At 43.5% G+C, this 21,206-nt stretch overlaps 1 protein-coding gene across 1 annotated transcript; it reads right to left on the bottom strand.

The window, feature by feature from the left end:
- Positions 1-605: 605 nt before the first annotated feature.
- On the bottom strand, positions 606-13,633 carry LOC117045856 (retinol dehydrogenase 12-like). The gene is made up of 7 exons (XM_033147352.1): positions 13,554-13,633; positions 8,941-9,059; positions 7,335-7,490; positions 4,877-4,981; positions 3,756-3,965; positions 1,805-1,994; positions 606-761 (listed from the first exon to the last, which is right to left on the bottom strand). The coding sequence occupies exons 1-7, from the start codon at positions 13,565-13,567 to the stop codon at positions 659-661; spliced, it is 897 nt and encodes a 298-aa protein (XP_033003243.1). The 5' UTR covers positions 13,568-13,633; the 3' UTR covers positions 606-658.
- Positions 13,634-21,206: the final 7,573 nt, after the last annotated feature.

Genomic DNA, 21,206 nt, shown 5'->3' with positions numbered 1-21,206 from the left:
CAGAAAGTATAGCCAGAGACATTTTGGCAAATTTAAAAAATCCACCGGGACGGAAAATTTACTCCCAAAAAAGAGAATGTGTCCTAGAAAAAAGATAATACATGACAACCCTAAACATGGCTTTCCTCAAAGAATCTTGGGAACTGAAATTTTAAGGGTGTTGGGAATTGTAGCTGGGGGGGGGAGAGACATGACGGTCAAAATGGTACAAATGTGCTTTAAATGTTTGGTGTGGATGTGATTACAGACTTTCATTTTCAGATAAAGTGTGCAGTGTTTTGTGGTGTTTTTTAAAAAAGAGTTTTCAATGTGAAGGAAGAAGATTCTGACTCAGCACATGAAAAAAAAAAAACTTTTGCCCTCCTCTACGTAGGGAGAATTTCTCAAAATCCAACCAGTCTAACAGGTTTATACGTGAAAGTTATATGACAAACCAATTAGGGCAGATTCACTCCCCCCCCCCCCCAGGGAAGCAGTTGTGTGTTTGCAGCTAAGTATCACTGTCTTCAAGTCACCCAAAGAGTAGAACTCAGTGTTGATTAGAACATATTTTATTAATATACAGTCTGTTTATAAAGTGCCTGCTAGACACTGACATCTACACATCTGGTTGCCTTCACATTCTGTCTACAAATGTCAGCCACAGACCCACCCCAGTTCACTCCCACTGGATACCCATCAGCTCACAGCTGACCTGCCAGAGCCTTTTTGCAGTCTCTTTGTTACAAGCCTGAGGAACAACCCAGGCTGGTTTACAGTCACTGTAGAAAGAAAAAATAAATATTCATTAGGCACTTTGTTAATCGTATAAAAAGCCATTCAAAACCATCAAAGAATCAGAATTTTGAATAAACATTGAACGTATTTTCCCAAATCAATTTGATAGCAAATTGGGTTTATGGACAACAGAGGGCTAAGGTTACCCCATGCAACCCAATCCTATAAGCGTTTACTGAGAAGTAAGTCTCAGAAAATTCAATAGGGTTGACAAACAAGACGAGGAATAGCCAAACCTATTAACTGAGTGATCATAGCAGAGCAAATTCAAACTCCTGAACAAAGGGGGTGTTTTCATTGTTTTTGTATGGGGCACTGTCCACTGCACTTTGCCTAATTTTTGCAGTCATTGGTGGCTGAGACAGTTGCCACAAAACATGGTGGTTGCCAATAAGGAGACACTATGGCTTTGTTGCAGCTTGCCCCCCCACCCCCACACTCCAAAATGAAGCTGCATCCGAATCATTTGGGGGTGAAGGAAATAGCGGCCAGCCCACTGACAGCAAAGCTGCTTGTCATTTCTCAAGTTACAAAAAATAATAATGAGCTATTTTTGGTGTTTATTATTAAATTTATATACTGCCCTTCATCCGAAGAACTCAAGGCAGTTCACAAGATAAAGAAGCTGTCCTGCCCACCATTGCAAAAGGTAAGGGGCAAATTTTGGTATATGACCACCACCCCCAATTGACTCTATGTATGAAAAGGGCTTTTGCTCTGTCTGGGTGTTCCTGATAATAGCTTTGTTATTTCTGTATAGCTTTTTCAGGTATAGTTTAATAGTTCGAATGAGCAATTGATCTGTGTCTGCTGTACCAGAGGCAAAGACTTCTCACAACCCATGCCCACATTGCTATTTTTAAGTTAGAGCTGTTACACATGATCTCTTTCTTTTAATGTGCAATGTGCCATTTTAATATTGCCTTCTGGGTCTGATGCGGGCATCTCTGAGCATTACCACAGAAATCTTTATCCAGATGTGCGGAATCCAGATGTCTGTATTCCAATTGCAAATCACAAGACCCACCTGAAATACTCCCCACTCACTGACTCCAGTTCCTTTGCCACTGCACAGTGCACACTGGTCTGGGCTCCTTCTTGTGGTGTCTTAAACGTGAAGCCAAACATCACTTTTAAAATGCCTGACATATATGAATAACGTCCCAATTCAGAATTAACCACACCAGGATGTAAGGCATTGACAGTAACTCCAGTGCCTAGAAAAACAAAGCAGAAACAAAGCAGATATGGAGTTTCTTCTCCTCTACAGGAAATAATGGTCAAGAATCCAACGGTTCAAAAGGAAAGGAGTAATATTGTCCCCATGTACCCTATGAGGCAGCTAGTATTTGACCACCTTTTTCACTACAATACACACAATATCATTGCAATGCACACAACCTTGTGCAGCACTCAATTAGTATCGGGTTTAACAAAGCCATTTAAAAAAACCACACACACATAAAATTTAAAAACAAAACATAAAACAGCAAAATGTTAACATCGCTTAAACTGAAATCTGTTATAGCATACTAAACAAATGGTTTACACATTTTGAAAAAAGTAAATTGAACAGGGTGCTAATTTGTCTTGATGGTTGGGAATCTCCCTCTCTCCCTGCAGTCTTGAAGTGTAATGCCCAGCATCGTTTGGGAACTAGCAACACTTATCCATAGGGAGCAAATACAGTAAGCACTTTTGAACCAGTTTGAGTTTGAACTGAGAGGAAAGACAGCTGTGAGCTGGCTTGGATGAAGCATCCTTGGGAATAAAGAAGCATTTGGGCCAGTGGAAAGTGGATTCATAAATCAATGAAAACCCTTGATTTAGATAACATTAGAAGCCACTTGCAATGGCATGGGTAAGAAACAATATTAGGACAATTTAGACATCCAACGCCTACAAAATGCACGTCAGGTTAGCCCAATGACTCCTTTCAATGTGCAATATTTAAAATTCCTCATTGGGGGCACATAGAAGTGATGTGGTGATGCCCAGTGGAGTAGGAAGGGCAGGGTGTAGGGGGCGCTCTGCCCCCGGTTCCAGGGGAGGGGGGTGACACTCCCCAGCCCCTCCCTCGCCGCCCGGCACCCCATCTGTGCTTCTTTACGGACAGGGCTGCCCGACTCGCCGCTCGCTGGCTGGCTTGCAGCAGCACCAGCCGAATCCACTATGCATGCCCGTAAATTCTGGGCATGTGCAGTGCATCCGACACGATGCGGCGTCACGACGCACGCACCGTGATGCCCCGTCCCCGGGCAGCGAAGAGGCTTCCTCCGCCGCTGGGATGCCTAACCTTTTCCCTACCCACGGCTCCAAATCATACTTTTAATAGCTTTTCCCCAATGAATTTTAAATGCAGAGTCATTTCATTTTGATGCTTCCATTAAATTTCATCCCAGCTATGGTTTTGAGATTGGGGGAGGTTGGGAGCCAGTCAGGCGAGCTCTTTGAATTCAAAGTGGTTTGCTTCACTTCAAAGGAATGAGCTAGGTTGAAATTTGCTTCTTTGTCACCTAGATGCAGCCAAAGGACAACAAGGAGCTGAGAGCTGGAAAGTTGCTTGCGAGTGAGAGGAGAAGTGGGGAGATGCTGCAACGCCTGGGAGACAGACATGTTTAGCTCTGTGCTGGACTTTGGGGCTCCCGGCAAATAAATGCAGAAGCAAGATCTATGGTGTGCTAATACAATGAGCCCCTCCATCATATGCTGAGATTGTATGTATGTGTAAATAAAACCATATATCTTAAAGACACCACAGTCTCCACTGACCTCATTCCAAGAAAGGTGAACATTGGGTAAGTGCTGGTACCCCTAGTTTCTCACTGCTGGGAGATTGGGGTGTCTCTCATGCGTGCAACCTTTCAGTAATCTGTGACTTCCCCCTTCTCACATCCAGGCTTTGGCTATGGGCAACCCTATTATATATGTACGTATGAGTGGTTGTGCACCATTAGCATTTCATTCTTAAAGCTCACCTTGCAATTTACGAGCCAGCTCCTTGGTAAACAGAACATTAGCCAGTTTGCTTTGACAGTATGCCAGGAACCCATTGTAGTATTTCTGTCCATGCAGGTTCTTGAAGTTTATCCTCCAAAAAGCATGGAGGTGCGAAGCTACATTCACTATCCGAGCTGGGGCTGACTCTTTCAAACGGTCCAGCAGCAGGAATGTTAAGAGAAAATGCCCTAAAGGGAGAGGAGATTTATGATTATTTACTAGAGCTTAGGGACGCAGGTGGTGCTATGGTGTAAACCACTGAGCCTTGGGCTTGTTGATTGAAAGGTCAGCACTTTGAATCCCTGCAATGGGGTGAGCTCCCGTTGCTCGGTCCCAGCTTCTGCCAACCTAGCAGTTCAAAAGCATGTCAAAGTGCAAGTAGATAAATAGATACCACTCCAGCGGGAAGGTAAATGGCATTTCCGTGCGCTGCTCTGGTTTCACCAGAAGTGGCTTAGTCATACTGGCCACGTGACCCGGAAAAACTGTCTGCAGAGCAGACAAACGCCGGCTCCCTCAGCCTGTAAAGTGAGATGAGCACCCCAACCCCAGAGTCGTCTGTGACTGGACTTAACTGTCAGGGGTCCTTTAGCTTTACCTTTTACTAGAGTTTATGGGCACACATATGTATAATGTAAAACTAACCTTTAGAATGAAAATAGTACTCACAATAATGTAAACACATTATGAATTTTTTAAAAAAATCAAACAAAATGACATTAATTTTACTATAAATCAACTAGAAATAGATAACCAAAAAACTGGCTGGTTAGTTCAAATGTGTATATGAAATTCAACCAAGATGGGCGCAGTATAAATGATTTAATTAAATCTCCAGGGGACTGTGACTTGGCGCCTGTCCATACTGGAGTTTACAGTGTGTCTATAACTTTTTGCGTTCAAATTTAATTTGTGTAGTCCTCACAGTGTTACCCTCAACAACGCCTGTCTCTATGCTTTTCCTGTATAAACTCGGGTTTACAAATACAGGAATAATCTGTGAAATTTGGGGGAAAGAACAGAGAAGATAAGCAAAGGCAAAGGCAAAGAGGAGCCAGGTAATATATCCATTTATCACAGCAATGTCTCATGATCTTACCAAGGTGATTGACTCCAATATGCATCTCAAAACCATCAGCAGTCTTGGAATAGGGGACCATCATCACTCCTGCATTGTTAATGAGGATATGGAGTTTCTTCTCCTCTGCAGGAAATAATGGTCAAGATTGGGGTATTAAGCAGAAAATACCAAACATAAGAAGATTGTGTGTTTGTTATTTTCAGTGACCAACTGTATTCTCTCATGGTCTACAAAACCAAGAGATGTTTTAAGGAGCAAGGCTTTTACTAAACTGTCATCATAACTAGCATTTGGTTACATGGCCATCTATCTATCTATCATGGATGCTTTATTTGACATTCATGCTTTCTAGGGGGTTGGACTAGATGACTCCCAGGATCCCTTTGAACTCTACAATTCTATGATTTAAGGTTATTGTGAATATATATGTTGGGAACAAGGAAGTACATTATAGTAAATTGATTAAAATAATTAGCAAATACTAAGTGAGGAAATATTAGACTGTGTCACTCAGTCTACAGAAAAACTTTACAACGGGACTGACAGGTGGAGGAAATTTAAACTTCTATCAGACAGTAGGTTGATGGTTCTTGCCAAGATCTCCTACTAGTTTAGGTAAATAGTGAGATACCACCATCTGTTGGACCATGTGACAGGATAAATAAATAAGTGGAAGCACTAGTGGGAAAGAAATGGATTATATGAACTGCCTATTACCTCAGAGTAATTTCCAGTGAATATTATATGTATCCTCATTGCTCAAGTACGCAATTATCTGAGTGTATATATATATATATCCATTTTGAATGGGTTTTAGCAATTGTAATAGTCCACTTTCATGGACTATTATTTATTTAAAAATTATCTCTAAACCTTAATTATTAGCTAAATATATAATATACCCTGTGTCCATTCTGAGTGACACATGTTTTGGATAGAGCACTACTACCAGTATCATTAGCAGAGTTTATTATATCTAAGGAGCTGAACAGTCATTCCTAGACACACACATATATTATTACCCTTTCAGGCAAAATGTAGCATACATATTAAACATGTTTACTCAAAAGCACATCATCCTTTTAATCAGACTTACGAGTAAGAGTGCAATGAAATAGATTATAAGAATAGCTATTCTGGGTCATACCTAAGGTCTATCTACCTTGTCCCTGACAGTTAACATTGCCATGTGTTTTATATAAGACATCTCAAAATTCAAATGGAAGCTGTGGAATGATCCATCCTCTGCTTCAAAATGCCAGAAAGGTTCAAGGGAAAGCTTCCAAGCAAAAGGTTAGCTCCTCTTAAATGCAAGAACAGTGTCATGGAAGGTTTAAAGTGGAGATCGCCAACCAGGCACAAGGCCGCATTTGGTGCCCTCAGTCGGGTTCCCTAAACTCTAAACTTCTATTAAAAAAATTAAGTCTCTAGCCCTTTCAGAAAGACAGCTATGAAGCAAAATGTGCAGACTCCCTTCTAAGTGATTTCTGTGAAATGAATCAGCTAGCTGCTCCCACCTGTCAGTGTTTTGCACCAATTAGTAAAGTCAATGTGGTGACTGTAAAGTACCGGTAAGTTGTTTGGGCACCAGGCAATAGAAATCCCCAAGGTCATTAAAAGTTTCTGTTTACCCCTCCCCTTTACTGTACTTTTCCTGCTTCTGTCTTATTTTCTAGTAGTTCTTGGAATCTCCATAGGCCGCACTTCTTTTTTCCTAGCAACCAGGATGCGTCATTTCTGTAGTGGGCTCATCCAAGATTAGGTACTTGCTAAAAGTTATTTTCAGTAAATACTACACAATAAATGCAGGTCGGTGTTAAATAATTCCCTCCCCAAATGGCAAATACAAAATGTGAAATTTGCAAAAAGGCTCAGGCATATCTCCTGCTGTGCAGAAGCTAATGTCCAAGCACTTATTAAGAATTCACTGCATTGTTGATTTCCAGTATAATGGGATACATGTCTACTTCAGATGTCTCTGTGTTCAATGGGCGTTATTCCCAGGTAAATAGCTACAGAATGTCAGCCTTCACTTTGTTTAGAAATGGAGAAAACAGGAATCTTTTGCCTTTAACCGCTGTATCACTACAATCAGGACCAGCAGGACATAGATGATTTCCTGTGCTAAGCATGAGGATGTCCAAGGGTGCGGTAAGGGTGGAAAATCAGCAATGACTGTTCTCTTTTCTTTTGTGTTATGCCATGGCAGCCATGTTGTGTTAAGCCATGGCCCCCATTACAGCAATTTTGTGACTGGAACAGTCAGCACTCTCTCAAAATTCAAAATGTGCCCCCTGATCTAAAATAGTTTTTGATCCCTGGTTTAAAGAACACATAGGGAAGCCAGAAAATACCTCTCTATTTTAAACAAAACCTATGAAACTCTTGACTCCACATAGATATCTCTAGGACCGGGACCACCTAGTAATTAAACTATGTAGTGACTACACAGGTGCCAACTTTTAGTCAGTCATACCTCTTAGGAAATCTTCTGCAAATGCCCGTATAGATTTGCTATCAGCCAGGTCCAGTTTTTTCACAATAACTTGCTGATTCCCTGTTTCGGTTATAATTTCATGGGCTGCTGCTTCCCCTTTTGCTGTATCTCTGCAAGCAAGGATGACACGACCACCTTCAAAAGGGAAATTAATAGAAAAGAGGAATAAGGCAAACAAGCAGTTTCTAAACTTGGTCCTGGTCCTGTCTTTCTAGACTAATTTCTTTTGTTGTTGTGGAACAAAATATAAAATAATATAAAAACTCTACAATATGAATATGTAAATATAAATATATATAAAAGCCCTTTTGCCGGCAGATCTTATGGGCAGCAATAAATTGTGAATCATTGTGGGAGGGGAGTAATACTCAACTTTTCTAAGCTCAGCTCAAGCATTTGAAGTAGTTGCCCTGGTCTAATTAACCATTTCTATGTTCAACAAAAATACACTTCAATGTATTTCTAAAAATGGAAATGACCTTTTGGTTAAAGTTATTTTAGGGGACAGAATTAAATAATACATAGATTCATAGTAATAAGTACACCCCCTTACCCCAAATGTAATGGCTATATTCAGATATAACGCTAAACCATGGTTAATTAAATAAATAGAGACTTCAGTTCCAATGGGACGCAGTCAAATGTTCATCCCACCAATGAGGGCACATTCAGAAGGGCTGGACTACAGCTCTCATCATCCCTGACCACTGGCCATGTTGGTGAGTAGTGGAAGTCCAGCAACATCTGGACAGCTACTGGCTCCTCATCCCTGTGGTAAAGAGTTACATGTGGATCACATTGTTTGGCTTTTTAAAACAACAATTGTGTACTCCTAGACATGTCTACTCAGCAGTAATGGCCATTTGCTTCAATTGGACTTACTTCCAGGTAAGTGTGTAAGGTTGCAGCCTAAGGAAAGTGGCATGATAGAGGTTTCTAAAATTATTTATGGTATAGAAAAAGTGAATACAGAGAAGTGTGGCTAAGAACTACATTGTATGCCAAGTATGCTTTTAGAGCCAAAGGGGAAATATATACAGTAGTTAAAACAGATATGGCAGCTTACATATTAAAGGGTAGCTGCTATTGCAGAGCCCTTGTGGAGTTTTTTTGTTCTGTTTTGTTTTGTTTTTAAAAACATGCCTCCTCCCCTTCAGGGGGCTTATGTAATTCAGTGAATTTCCTTTTTAAAAATGAAAATAAATCCTAGAAACCAGAAACCCTCTGTTTAAGGGAAGAGTTAAGGCACTTATAAATTTGCTTGTTTACTTAAAAATTGTTAAGGGAGCCTTTATTCATTTAAATCCTGCTGGTGGCATACTCTGCAACATCCCTCTGATGAAAATTGGGGTGCTCTCATGGGAGCCAGTGTCTTTTGGTCCAGCGCTCTGGTGTGAGAGAGCCGATTTGCAGGAGAGCATGAAACCAAAAAAGAGAGTGACTTTTGGTCTGGTGCAAACCAGCTGACTCACATCAGAGTATCGGACCAAAAAAACAGGATGGCTTCTGTAATTCAGAGATGTCCCGCTCAATTTGGTATGGTTGAGTGGCATGTGGTGGGTGATGAATGGGACAGACAACTTGCCTCTTCGTGCGAGTTCCTTGGCAGTTTCCTTCCCTATACCAGTGTTAGCCCCTGTTATCACGGCCACCTTTCCATCCAGCCGAGCTGTTGATGTGCATACTCCGCCTGCAAACCACTTCCTAAAACACAAGAGAGCGCAACTGTAAATGTTACTTTGGTATGTGTAAGAGGTTTTCTCTTGGACTGTTCCTCTGGGTAGCTCAGATGCTGGAGCATGAGACTATTAATGCCAGGGTCGTGGATTTGAACCCCACATTGGGCAAAAGATTCCTGCATTGGAGGGATTGGACTAGAGGACCCTCGTGATCCCTCTCAACTCTACAATTCTATTATTCTATCCTTTAACCTGCTCCTCTGGCTCATGCATTCCCACATCACTTTCCAAACCACAAAAAGTCTGTTTAAAAATATAACAACAACGAGCCAGCTGGATTTAATTGTATAAATCTAAAGTTCCAGAGTGCGCTTGACTCCTTTCCCACAAAATAATCTGGGGGCACCCTCAGACTCTATGCCAGAGAACAGAGACTTTCCTTTCTAAGACATCCAGTGAGCCTTTTTGACTGAAGAGCATGGACTACTGCAATGCGCTCTATGTGGGGCTACCTTTGAAGGTGACCCAGAAACTGCAATTAATCCAGAATGCGGCAGCTAGACTGGTGACTGGGAGTGGCCGCCGGGACCACATAACACCGGTCCTGAGAGATCTACATTGGCTCCCAGTGCGTTTCCGAGCACAATTCAAAGTGTTGGTGCTGACCTTTAAAGCCCTAAACGGCCTCGGTCCTGTATACCTGAAGGAGCGTCTCCACCTGTCGGGGTTTGGGTGCTGGAGCTCCTCGTGCACGGCCTTAGACTGGTTATGCACGAGGTACCAGTTGCGGGGAAAGCGGCCAGCGTTCCGCGTGCTTTTGAGCACGGTCGCCGGCCAAGCCTCACAGTCTGAAGGATGTTGAGTAAGCCAATTGACGACTCCGATGATGTGTGAGTTCCTAATTGCCTTCTTTAATGAACGGTTGCCTCGTGAAATAAAATATATACCCTGACTCTGAATAGACGGACCAGTTTAAAGAAATTAAAATTTTTACTTTACTCCCCCCTTTAACCCCAAAGGAAGACAGACACCGGTTGTATCTTTAGTGGCTTCGGCAGAACCCGCATAGGCTCGTCCCCTAAGCTAAGTTCTCCTAAGCTTAAAGTCCCTGCGCGCCCAATCTTCCGCGAGGCTAACTAAATAAACTAAAACCGAAATATCTTCCGCGGGCCTAACCCTAGGCTAACCTAAAAGAACCTATCTAAACTAAAACCGAATGATCTTCCGCGATCTAACTCTAACTAAAGAAAAACCCATCCAACCCATCCAGCCCGCTCCTAGTCCCTTAAACTAAACTTGACTTCAACTAAAACCCAACTAAAAGAACATAAGAAGAACGTGCGGTCTCGTGCCTAAGCGGGGTGCCTCTGCCTTTTATTAGGGAACAAACGTGACATCATCAATAATGCCTTAACCAATAAAATCACTGTTGCTGCCCTCCAAAAGGGCGGGAAGCAAGTTTAACGCTCATTAACAACTTTGAACATGACCGGATCTATAAAATAAAGGCGGATTAATCTTGTAAGTGAACCACACTATTCATTCATGCTTTCACTTTCGCTTTTACGCGCAGTTATACCAAAAGTAGACCTCGAAAAACTCATAAAATAACCAAATAAATATGAATCCATGGCGGATCCGAGAAACGTATTCCGACATCCACCCCCATCATTCAGCCCGGACACTGAGATCCAGCACCGAGGGCCTTCTGGCGGTTCCCTCACTGCAAGAAGCAAAGCTACAGGGAACCAGGCAGAAGGCCTTCCCGGTAGTGGCGCCCGCCCTGTGGAACGCCCTCCCATCACAGGTCAAGGAAATAAACAACTACCTGACATTCAGAAAATACCTGAAGGCAGCCCTTTTTAGGGAAGTTTTTAATGTGTGATATTTTTGTATTTGATTTCTGTTGGAAGCCACCCAGAGTGGCTGGGGAAATCCAGCCAGATGGGCGGGGTACAAATAATAATATTAATTATTATTATTATTATTATTATTATTATTTAAAAACCCTTTAAATAAAAAAAATGTAACACCGATTAAGCAAAAATCTGAAGAAAGAATATTGCTACTGGTTTGGGAGATGAGTCTGGATGATATCTATGGATCGCTTGCAGGCCTGTGATTTTTTTTTGTCTGTGAGGAAACTTGTTGAACCAATCAAACTGGTTCCTTGGTTTATTGGTCTGTTTTTTATATTTTGCAACAATTGCATTTTAAATGTCGGAAGCCACCCCCACCCCCGGGACCTTAGGGTGTAGGGCAGATAATAAGTAGTGATTGTCAGGAAACGGCCTACTCATGAGTAGGACCCTGGCAGAGACATATGCCCAACTGGCATGTTACCTTCTTCCGGACGACCGTTCGGGAGCTTCTCGGCTTCTTCAGCCCCCGGACACCATAGTGATTGATGTGGGAGTACATCAACACACTTTTAGACATCCGCAGAGTTTTGCACAGTTGCGTAACAGACCACAGCAACTCGGCATGTTGGCTAACCTACTTTATTACATATATACAGTCAGAGCACTTCAACATGGCTCCCTCTCTCTCTAGCATCAGACAGCAAAGAGAAAGAACAAAGGACAATAGTCTCACTTTAGGAACACAGTAAGACACAACATCCTGTCTTGCGTCACTTCCCACTTCCCACTCTGTGGAAACAAAACACATACCCAGTCATGTGGAATACAATAAACCCATGACTGCACACAGGGGAATGAATCTTCCAACAGTGATAACAACAATAATCAATCAGAATAAGAATGGCTTTGACACGTTAAAAAGTTAGCTAAGAAATAGATGTGTTGCTATAATGACCACTGAAGATGCTTCAAAGAGCAGGTAGGTATTTCCACATCCTCCTCATTGGGCTGGATGCCATGCTATGCTAGGAAGGAAAACAAATAGGCCAGGGATGTTAGTTTTGGTATCTGAGGTTTATCTGGGCTTGACTCCATAGGCTGTGCTGAATCCAAAGATATGCAGCAGAGCGGTGGGGGCTAAGAACCTAATGGAAAGGCAAGATCTGTTTGAGTGTTGATGCCTTGAGCCATTCCATCCTATGCTCAGGTTGTATATATGCATAAAGAAAACAGTATATCCTACAGCTCAATAGCCATTAACCTTCTGTTATGTACCACCCCAAACTCTGAGCAGTGAGAGACTCCAGAGGTACCTGTGCTTCCCAGGGGCTTACTTCCTTGGAGTGAAGGCCAATGGAGACTGTTGGTGCTGTTAGGATACAGTGGTACCTTCTGTAACTACCTTTCCTGCTCCAGGGTGGTTCAAACGGGTGCGGTGACAGTTGCTATTGCTTAACTTGCTGGCACAATTTGGATCCTTACTCTGATTGGGTCCCACCAAAATCTAAATGTATCCTTTCCCCAACTCCTGTTCCTGAGAACATAAAAGGAGCTCACCCTTTCCCTCCAGTCAGTCAAGTTCCTACTGCAATAAAGGAAATTGTTCTTGTTAGACTTGACTCCTAGCATATCCTTGCTAGCATGCTGAATCACTGCCCAGAGCTGATTACACAAAGAGCTGAAATTGTATAGACACTGCACTTGCGACATAACACCACTAATTTCACTTTTCAAAAGCAGGTGTCTTGTGTGTGTGTGTGTAGGGGGAGATTATCAGAAATTTATAAGATATAACAAAAACTCACATGTATAATAAAACTGCCCCTCTGAAGTCTGTGCCCTAGGCGGCCACTTAATGACCAGCCCTGGATACAGGATTGCAGAAGGGGACTGCTCCCCCCCCCACGGCAATTCATAACATTTCTTCCTAGAAAGCCAAACCCTGGGTAAGCACCAGGCTCCCTGGAATGCATTGCTGCTCAAAATTGGGGTGTGTGCGACAATACAGACAAAAGAGATAGCAGATAATACATAACAACAGGGAGCCAGGAAAAAAATTCAGTAGCACAATTACAGAAGTAATACCCATTAAGTTCAGTAAGGCTTTCTCTCACAATTGCAGCCTAAGGTCACATCTGCACCATACATGGCTTCACCAAAAGGATCCTAGCAACTTTTGTTGGTTTAGCCTTCAGAATGTCACTAGGGAGGGGCTGAAACAAATCTCCGCAAGTGCTAGAGCCCACTTGAGCATATTAATGAGAGAGGGGGAAAGGGAGGGGGGGCCACACAATACATGCAATAATTGCAGATATTTATGTGCTAAGGAGATATTAATAAACATAACCTCAATTAATATTAAATAATAATAATAATTTTTACTTATACTTCACCCACTCTGGGCAGCTTCCAGCATAATAAAAGTGCAGCAAAAAGTCAAATATTAAATTAGGTTAGAAATTATCTACGCATAATACAGTCCTATCTACTCAGAAGTAAGCCTATACCCAGGTAAGTGGGCTGCTTGGTTTTGTCCACTTCTTGTATTTCAGTATTGCATGCAAAAATGCATGTGGCCAATGCAAAATGTTACTTGCGGTTCTGAGAAAAAGTTAATAAAGCCTACAGGATAGCTAGTGAAATAAAGGAACCCAAACCTGAGAGATGGCATTGTAGAAAACTTCTCCTCTGCAAATGAAATTTCTCAACTGACGGAGAGAAATAAAAGAGTGAGAGGTGTGGGAGGAGTTCCACATGATTAGAAATAACGAATTACAAGAACTGAAAGTTATGACACCACCTGTTAACACATGCTAATAGCTGGGAGAAACCAAGAGAGTGACAGGTTGTTTACTGAGCACTCATCCTGATTTATCTGTAGGGAGGTTGTTGAATGCTGCATCAAGCAATTTTTATCCCACACTTTCCAGTGCATTCCCCAACACTATACTTATTGCAAAAAAAAAAAAAACAGTCTTTGGGGGAAGGTGGGTTTGTTACACAAGATATCCAAATCTCCTTTCATTGCACAACCTGAAGTTGCCAGTACATGACTGAATCCCAGTCCAAAAAGCCTGGAATCACTTCATATACTTGCAGAGGTAAACACAATGATGCAGCTAGGTCACTTTAGACCCTAGACCAGGGGTCCCCAAACTAAGGCCCGGGGGCCGGATGCAGCCCAATCGCCTTCTAAATGCGGCCCGCTGATGGTCCAGGAATCAGCATGTTTTAACATGAGTAGAATGTGTCCTTTTATTTAAAATGCATCTCTGGGTTATTTGTGGGGCATAGGAATTCGTTCATTCCCCCCCCCCCCAAAAAAAAATAGTCTGGCCCTCCACAAGGTCTGAGGGACAGTGGACCGGCCCCCTGTTGAAAAAGTTTGCTGACCCCTGCCCTAGACTGAATAGGCTTTTTGTGGGGGGGGGGGAATGGATATTTACTGTATATTTATTTTATTTCATAAAAGTTCTAAATAAAGTGTACTATATAGATTTGATCTATAGCCTCTACTTGCTAATGTACTTCTGCCTCACTATCAGAGTAAAGCAATTGGGTTTATGACACAAACAGCAACTAGAGGGTGATTTTTAGCAGGAAAGTGGCCTGGTCCTGCTTTCTGAACCAGATGTGCATTGCAAATTGGAGCCCCACGTTTCTGCTTTTCTTTAAAAATAAAAGGTGCTATCTTAAACACACTTTTTAAAGAGTATGAATAGTGTAACTTAAAGGCTTCTCTTCCTCTCTGTGCAGCCTGACAATGCAATCTGCGGCTGGAGGAGAAACAGTGTTCTGTCCATCCAGCTGGGTTTCTGGATTACAGGTAATGTATAATGTATGTATTCTCACTGAAATGCAACCATTCCACATAGAAATAGGTATTGACTATATCTTGTTTTATCTTAACAGCTTTTTATATATAGGGGGCAATGATTGCAAGCCCCCGGTCCTTGGGGACTCGACCATGGGTGTTGATGCAGGTGAAGAGTGAAGTCAGAGTGGGGGCCCAGAAGTCCAAATTGTTTTTAATGGCTGCTGGTGGGATTAGGTCTTCCCCTGGGGCCTTCCCCAGTCTTAGCTGACCTACAAAGTTCTTAATCTTTGTCACCATCACTGGAGCCCACATAGACAGATTCCCTATAATCTTCCATTTTCAGCAGAGCTGTATGAGTAGGCTAATGTTCCTGAAAGTGTGCCTCCCAGGTCCCTTGGGGGGATGTGACAGTCCACCATGGTGGGGCCATTGCCTTGTGGGCTAGATGTGATATGCCAGAATGTGGCTGAATCATTGGAGTTAACTGCTTGAATAAGTCGTGTCCAGGTGTTCTTAAGGGCTTCCCTTTTCTTACGTGCCAGCAGATGTTTATAGTGTCTCTTCTGCTGGAGGATGTCCATAGCAGCTGTTGGTTTGGCCTTGAGAATACCCACACCAATGTAGTGCTGTTAAGCACCAGGGCTGGCCTGAGACACTTTTGGCACCAGAAGAATGCCACAAAATGCCACACACACACCAGGAAAGAAGGGGTGAGTGAAGATCTACATCAGCAACAAGGGGGGGAATAAAGATCCTTCTCAGAATCTACTGTCCCTGTGGATCCTGCCACCTGAAGCAGTTGCCTCACCTTGCCTCATAGCTGGCAGGCCCTGATTAGCACACAAACTTTATTATGATTATCCTTAGCACGTCAAAATCAGTCATAAGATTGCTCACAACAACCTCCTTATTTAAACTCTTCCCAAATAGACTCTTTTATTATTGTTTTATTTATTTTTATGCAGAAAATAAAATATGAAACAACAGAAAACACCTCAGTCCTAGATTCACCAAGGTACCGGTAAGTGTCACACCACTTCTATTATGAGATACCACCCAAACCATAGCTTGCAGACTCTTTTGAGATCACCCACAAAATGATTCCAATCTAATCTCAGGTGTCAGTGTAAATCCCATTGTATTGTAAACTGTACTCCCCCGCTTAAGCCTAGTTGTGCAATGTACCGGTACTTGACTATCACTCCTCCTCCACTTCTACTTACCTTGCACTTCAATATTACTATTTCCAGAATGGCTAGCAAATCATTTGAAACAGATTAAAATAATAAAATCACCAAGAAGTATAATTAGCAAAGCAGTAAAAGCATACCAGCTGAATCAAGCCAATTTAAAACAGCTTTTAGATATCTGGGGAAAATTAAAAGGGCTTCACCTTGCACTAAAAAAACAACAAAACCATGAGAATAGATGCCAGGTGAGCCTGACTGGGAAGAGTATTCATAGGGTCATTAAGTCTAATCCTCCGCAATGCAGGAATCTTAACTAAAGCATCCATGATAGATGGCCATCCAATCTCTGCGTAAAAGCCCACAACCTCCCAAGGGAGACCGTTCTACTGTCCAACAGCTCTTATTGTCAGAAATTTCTTCCCTATGTTTAGTCGGAATCTCCTTTCTTGTAACCTGAATAGCAGGGGGAAAGAAGCTTGCTCCATCTTCCACGTGCTCCATTCTAGAGGTGAACGGGGCACTGTAACTGAAAAGGCTTCTCAGTGGCCAATGATCTGTCTCACCTCCAGATATGGGGGCACTTTCCATTCCCAGCATAGGGTTTGAGTTGCATACTCCTCCTGCAACCCACTTCCTAGAACACAACAGCACCTTCAGAAAAATCACACGTTGGGCAAGCAAGACATATTCCTCTAAAAGAGCCCTTTAAACTCAATATGAGCTCTGCTCAGAGATTGCCACCTGTTCATAAATTGAACAGAAATGTCATATTTTCATGCACTGGCTAAAAGGAGAACACCCATTAGGGAGTCAAAGTAGGGTGTTTGAGCCAACATGAAAGCAATTCTATTGCCCATTTCAAACTTGTCATGTGCTTGAAAAGTCAAGTACCAGTATGCGTCCAAAAGAAATGACTTGCAGGAGCTGAACTGCTCTGTGGAGATATAAATCAAAATGTCAGTCTTTGTCATAAGGACTCTGAAAAGTGACCCAGCAATGAAAGCTAATAAGGAGCTATAATGACCAGCAGGTAGTAATGGCCCATCTTGTAACCCCATATTTATTTGGAATTATGTGACAAGATACCCATAATTAACTTTTGCTCTTCTCCCCTCCTAGAGCCAAGCTCTGTGCTCCTGGACATCTCTTCCTTGGCTCCTGGTCTCACTGGCTTTGAATAGGCTAATAGAGGCCACACATGCTCCTTTTTCTGGGCTCAGGGCAGTTCCATGAAATATATTTGGGAGCCTGGCACTGCACCGTTGTCATGGTGATGGCACCACACTGTCTGGTCCACTTGGGCTCAGTCATGTTGCCTGAAGTTGCATAGCAATTGGCACCTCTGCTATTATGACTGCAAGCTCGTTGGGGCTGATCTGGACTGCTATGGAGTATTTATGTACATACATACATACATGTATGTACATTTATGGATACATGTATGTATACACGGGTGGTGCTGTGGTCTAAACCACTGAGACTCTTGGGCTTGCCAATCAGAAGGTCGGCAGTTCAAATCCCTTGCGATGGGGTGAGCTCCCATTGCTCTGTCCCAACTCCTGCCAACCTAGCCATTCGAAAGCACACCAGTACCAGTAGATAAACAGGTACCGCTGTGGCGGGAAGGTAAATGGTGTTTCTGTGCGCTCTGGCTTCCATCACGGTGTTCCGTTGCGCCAGAAGCAGTTTAGTCATGCTGGCCACATGACCCGGAAAGCTGTGTGCGGACAAACACTGGCTCCCTCAGCCTGAAAGCGAGATGAGCACCGCAACCCCATAGTTGCCTTTGACTGGACTTAACCGTCCAGGGATCCTTTACCTTTTTTACTTTACTGTTGTATCAGCAACCCCTGTGTACTCAACAAGCATCTTGAGTATTAGTTATAAAGTCCCAACATTGTACTTTCAGAAATAAATAAAAGTGCTTTACAATTAAATATACCTTATCATAAGTGTCCTAAATTCACTCTGCCCCCTTTTCTCTTGCTGCTGCCAGTCAGCACAAGACCAAGCAAGATGGGCAGAGAAGGAGTAATCCTAACTCAGGGCCCCCTGGCTCCAGGGATGATGAGCAGCAGAGCCAGATAACAGCCAGGGGGTGGTTTTCAGCCCCACTAGCCTCCCTTGAGTAAGTAAAGCTCAACTTTTTGTGAAAGCACAGTATGTAATGGATGTTTTAGCGCTGCTAACACTCCACTGAATTGCCCCTGTAGCCTTTGCTAGGAGGAAGGGGGTATTTGGGAATAAAAGAGATTATTAAGAACAAAAGAGAGAGAGAGAGAATACGCTGCCTTCTGCAAGGCAGTTGATATATGTTTCAATTGGTTTCAATAGGTGGTGGCTATGGGATCTTCTTGTATGCTTTCCTCTGTGTATTGTCATTTCCTATTTCTATACCATTGTTTGGTGCTATGCTCCCTTTGTGTTTCAGTTAGAGATGGATTATCAGATGAATTAAGCATCTCGTTCCATGTCTGGAACTGTTTCAAACTCTACTCTTATTTGGGATCTGTAATGTTGCTCCCATATTGTGGCATAGGAGCCAACTCCTAGGGGCCATGGGGGCTTTGGCCCCCACAAAAAATATTTGAAGGGGCCTGGCCGCCACAAAGCTGATGGGCATTCCCATTCAAATGGTGTTTGTGTGCTGTGTCATGTGATTATGCGGTGTGGAGCTTACCTGGGCCCCCACAATATTTTATTCACGTCTTGTAAAATGTTTGAGTGATTGGTGCTGATTTGGAGAAGCACCCTTAAACCAGGAAGCAGTTGTAAAGACTAGGGAAAGCATAGAAATACTTGGCATAACAGTGTTTTTATGTTACTTTGGATAAGGAGTTGAACTGATTTGTAGAGCAAGATTTTGACAACTAGTAAGCTTTGGGAATCCTGCCAACCTAGCAGTTCGAAAGCATGTCAAAGTGGAAGTAGATAAATAGGTACCACTCCGGTGGGAAGGTAAACGGCTTTTCCATACGCTGCTCTGGTTTCGCCAGAAGCGGCTTAGTCATGCTGGCCACATGACCAGGAAAAACTGTCTGTGGACAAACATCGGCTCCCTCGGCCAGTAAAGCAAGATGAACGCCGCAACCCCAGAGTCGTTCGCGACTGGACTTGACTGTCAAGGGTCCTTTACCTTTTTAAGCTTTGGGAAGAGGCCAGGAGGGTGTACCTGAAGGCAGCACCAGTGCAGAATAAACCTGGGGGGGAGGAGGAAGGCCCCTTCAGACCAGGATTTTTTCTGTGGGTATACTCAACAACAAGCCATTGATGTACCAAGAATGCATTAGCGGCAGATTTATACTAGACCAGGCATGTCCAACAGGTAGATCGTGATCTACCGGTAGATCACTGGACGTCCGTGGTAGATCACTGGCTCCCCCAACAAAGCTCAACAAGTTTGGATCCCCTAAAAAAGTTCAACATTTTTGCCCTGCACCCCCCAAAACGGAGCCTTCCTTCCTCCTCCCTAAAAAAAAAAAAGCTCAATAACTTTGACCTGAACCCTCCAAAAGGGGGTAGATCACTGCCAGTTTTTAACTGTGAGTAGAGGTACCAGGTGGCGCTGTGGGTTAAACCACAGAGTCTAGGGCTTGCTGATCAGAAGGTCGGTGGTTCGAATCCCTGCCACGGGGTGAGCTCCCGTTGCTCGGTCCCAGCTCCTTCCCACCTAGCAGTTCAAAAGCACGTCAAAGTGCAAGTAGATAAATAGGGACCGCTCCAGCAGCGTTTCCGTGCGCTGCTCTGGTTCACCAGAAGCGGCTTTGTCATGCTGGCCACATGACCCGGAAACTGTCTGCGGACAAACACCGGCTCCCTCGGCCAGTAACGTGAGATGAGAGCCACAACCCCAGAGTCGGACACAACTGGACCTGATGGTCAGGGATCCCTTTACCTTTACCTTTTAGATCGCAGTCTCTTGGGAGTTGGCCACCCCCCCAAGGCAGATCTAGAATGTTGCCTGATAGCATGTAGTAGGAAAAGCTTCTATTTCTTAGCCTCTCGTTCTTACTGAGCTAGTCAACCTGCATCCAGGCTACACCAATTTAGAGTACAAGTGGTGGTTTGTGTAATGGAATGCTATTGCATTTTCCTTTTTAAATCCTGCACATTTTTCACAAGCACTGAGTTTTCTAGTTTAGTATTCTCCCTGATAATGCTCATTTTCTAGGGACAGGGTGTGAAGGACTGATTAAGGGTGTGAAGGACTGCTTGGTGTGAAGGACTGATTAAGGAAAGTTTCAGCCACTTCACACATGACAACTTTCCTGTCCAAATTAATTTCACACTGTCATGCATGAAAATCACACAAGCATTTCTTTTGCCATGATTACATGGATTACAGCAGCAAGGAGCAGCTCCCTGTAATTTGTAACGGCAGTGAACCAGATTCTGGCATGATTCTGAGACACAGCAGCCATAGAGATGGGCACAGAGAAATGACTCTACCTAATGTGGCAAAATGTCAGGTGTGAAGTGGCCCTTGAACTTCCCAGACGCTGATTTCACCAGCTCAAAGACGGGTTCATAGCAGCTGAAATGGTCGCTGCTGAGTAACTGTTTGGTGACCTGCATGGAATAGGTTTGCTTGCAGTAGCTGTAGTAATGGTCCCTGTGTGTGGACACCATCTACCACAGAGTACCTGCTGCTAGGAACAACCAACAGCCAGCGGCGTAGCTAGCTGCTCGGGTGCCTGGGTTGGCACAAATGCCTTGCAAGCTGCCCACAAGGCAGGGCAAGCCGGGGCAGAGCACGCTGTGCGGAACCTCCACGGAGTCTGCAAGCCCCAGGTTGCCATTTCGGGCAGCTCGAAGCCTGCAGGTGCCAGAGCCACCGCGTCGCTCCTCAGGAGAGATGTGTGGCTTGGGCGCGCTGCAGGCCAGGCCCCGTGGTCACCCCCTTCAGTGATGACACCCGGGGCGGACCACACCCACCACACACCCCTTCCTACGCCACCACCAACAGAGGAGAGAAGCATATAGAGGGGAGGGGTGGAGAGAGAGAGAGTTGTTTCTTTCATGTTCTGCTTGTAAACCTCCAGAAGTATCCGACTGGCTGCTGTCAGAAGTGGGAAGCTGGGCTTTTCATCTGATCCAGCAAGGAAATTCTCATGTACCTATACAGGCTGTGTATGCACATCTCCCTCTGAAGTGCTGCAATTCAAGGTTTTCTAAAAGCACTTTTGTAGAAGTCACTTTGCAAGTGTCTATGCATCCATGAGCACAGACACTTGCCAACTGAATTCACGCGAGGGGCTTGTCCTCTGTAGCACACATTTCAGTTCATTTGCTCCCTCCCCTTT

The sequence above is a fragment of the Lacerta agilis genome, chromosome 1, assembly GCF_009819535.1.
Source record: "Lacerta agilis isolate rLacAgi1 chromosome 1, rLacAgi1.pri, whole genome shotgun sequence".
Classification (NCBI taxonomy): Eukaryota; Metazoa; Chordata; class Lepidosauria; order Squamata; family Lacertidae; genus Lacerta; species Lacerta agilis.
Note: the sequence above shows the minus strand (reverse complement) of the source record. Positions and strands in the feature narration are given on the sequence as shown.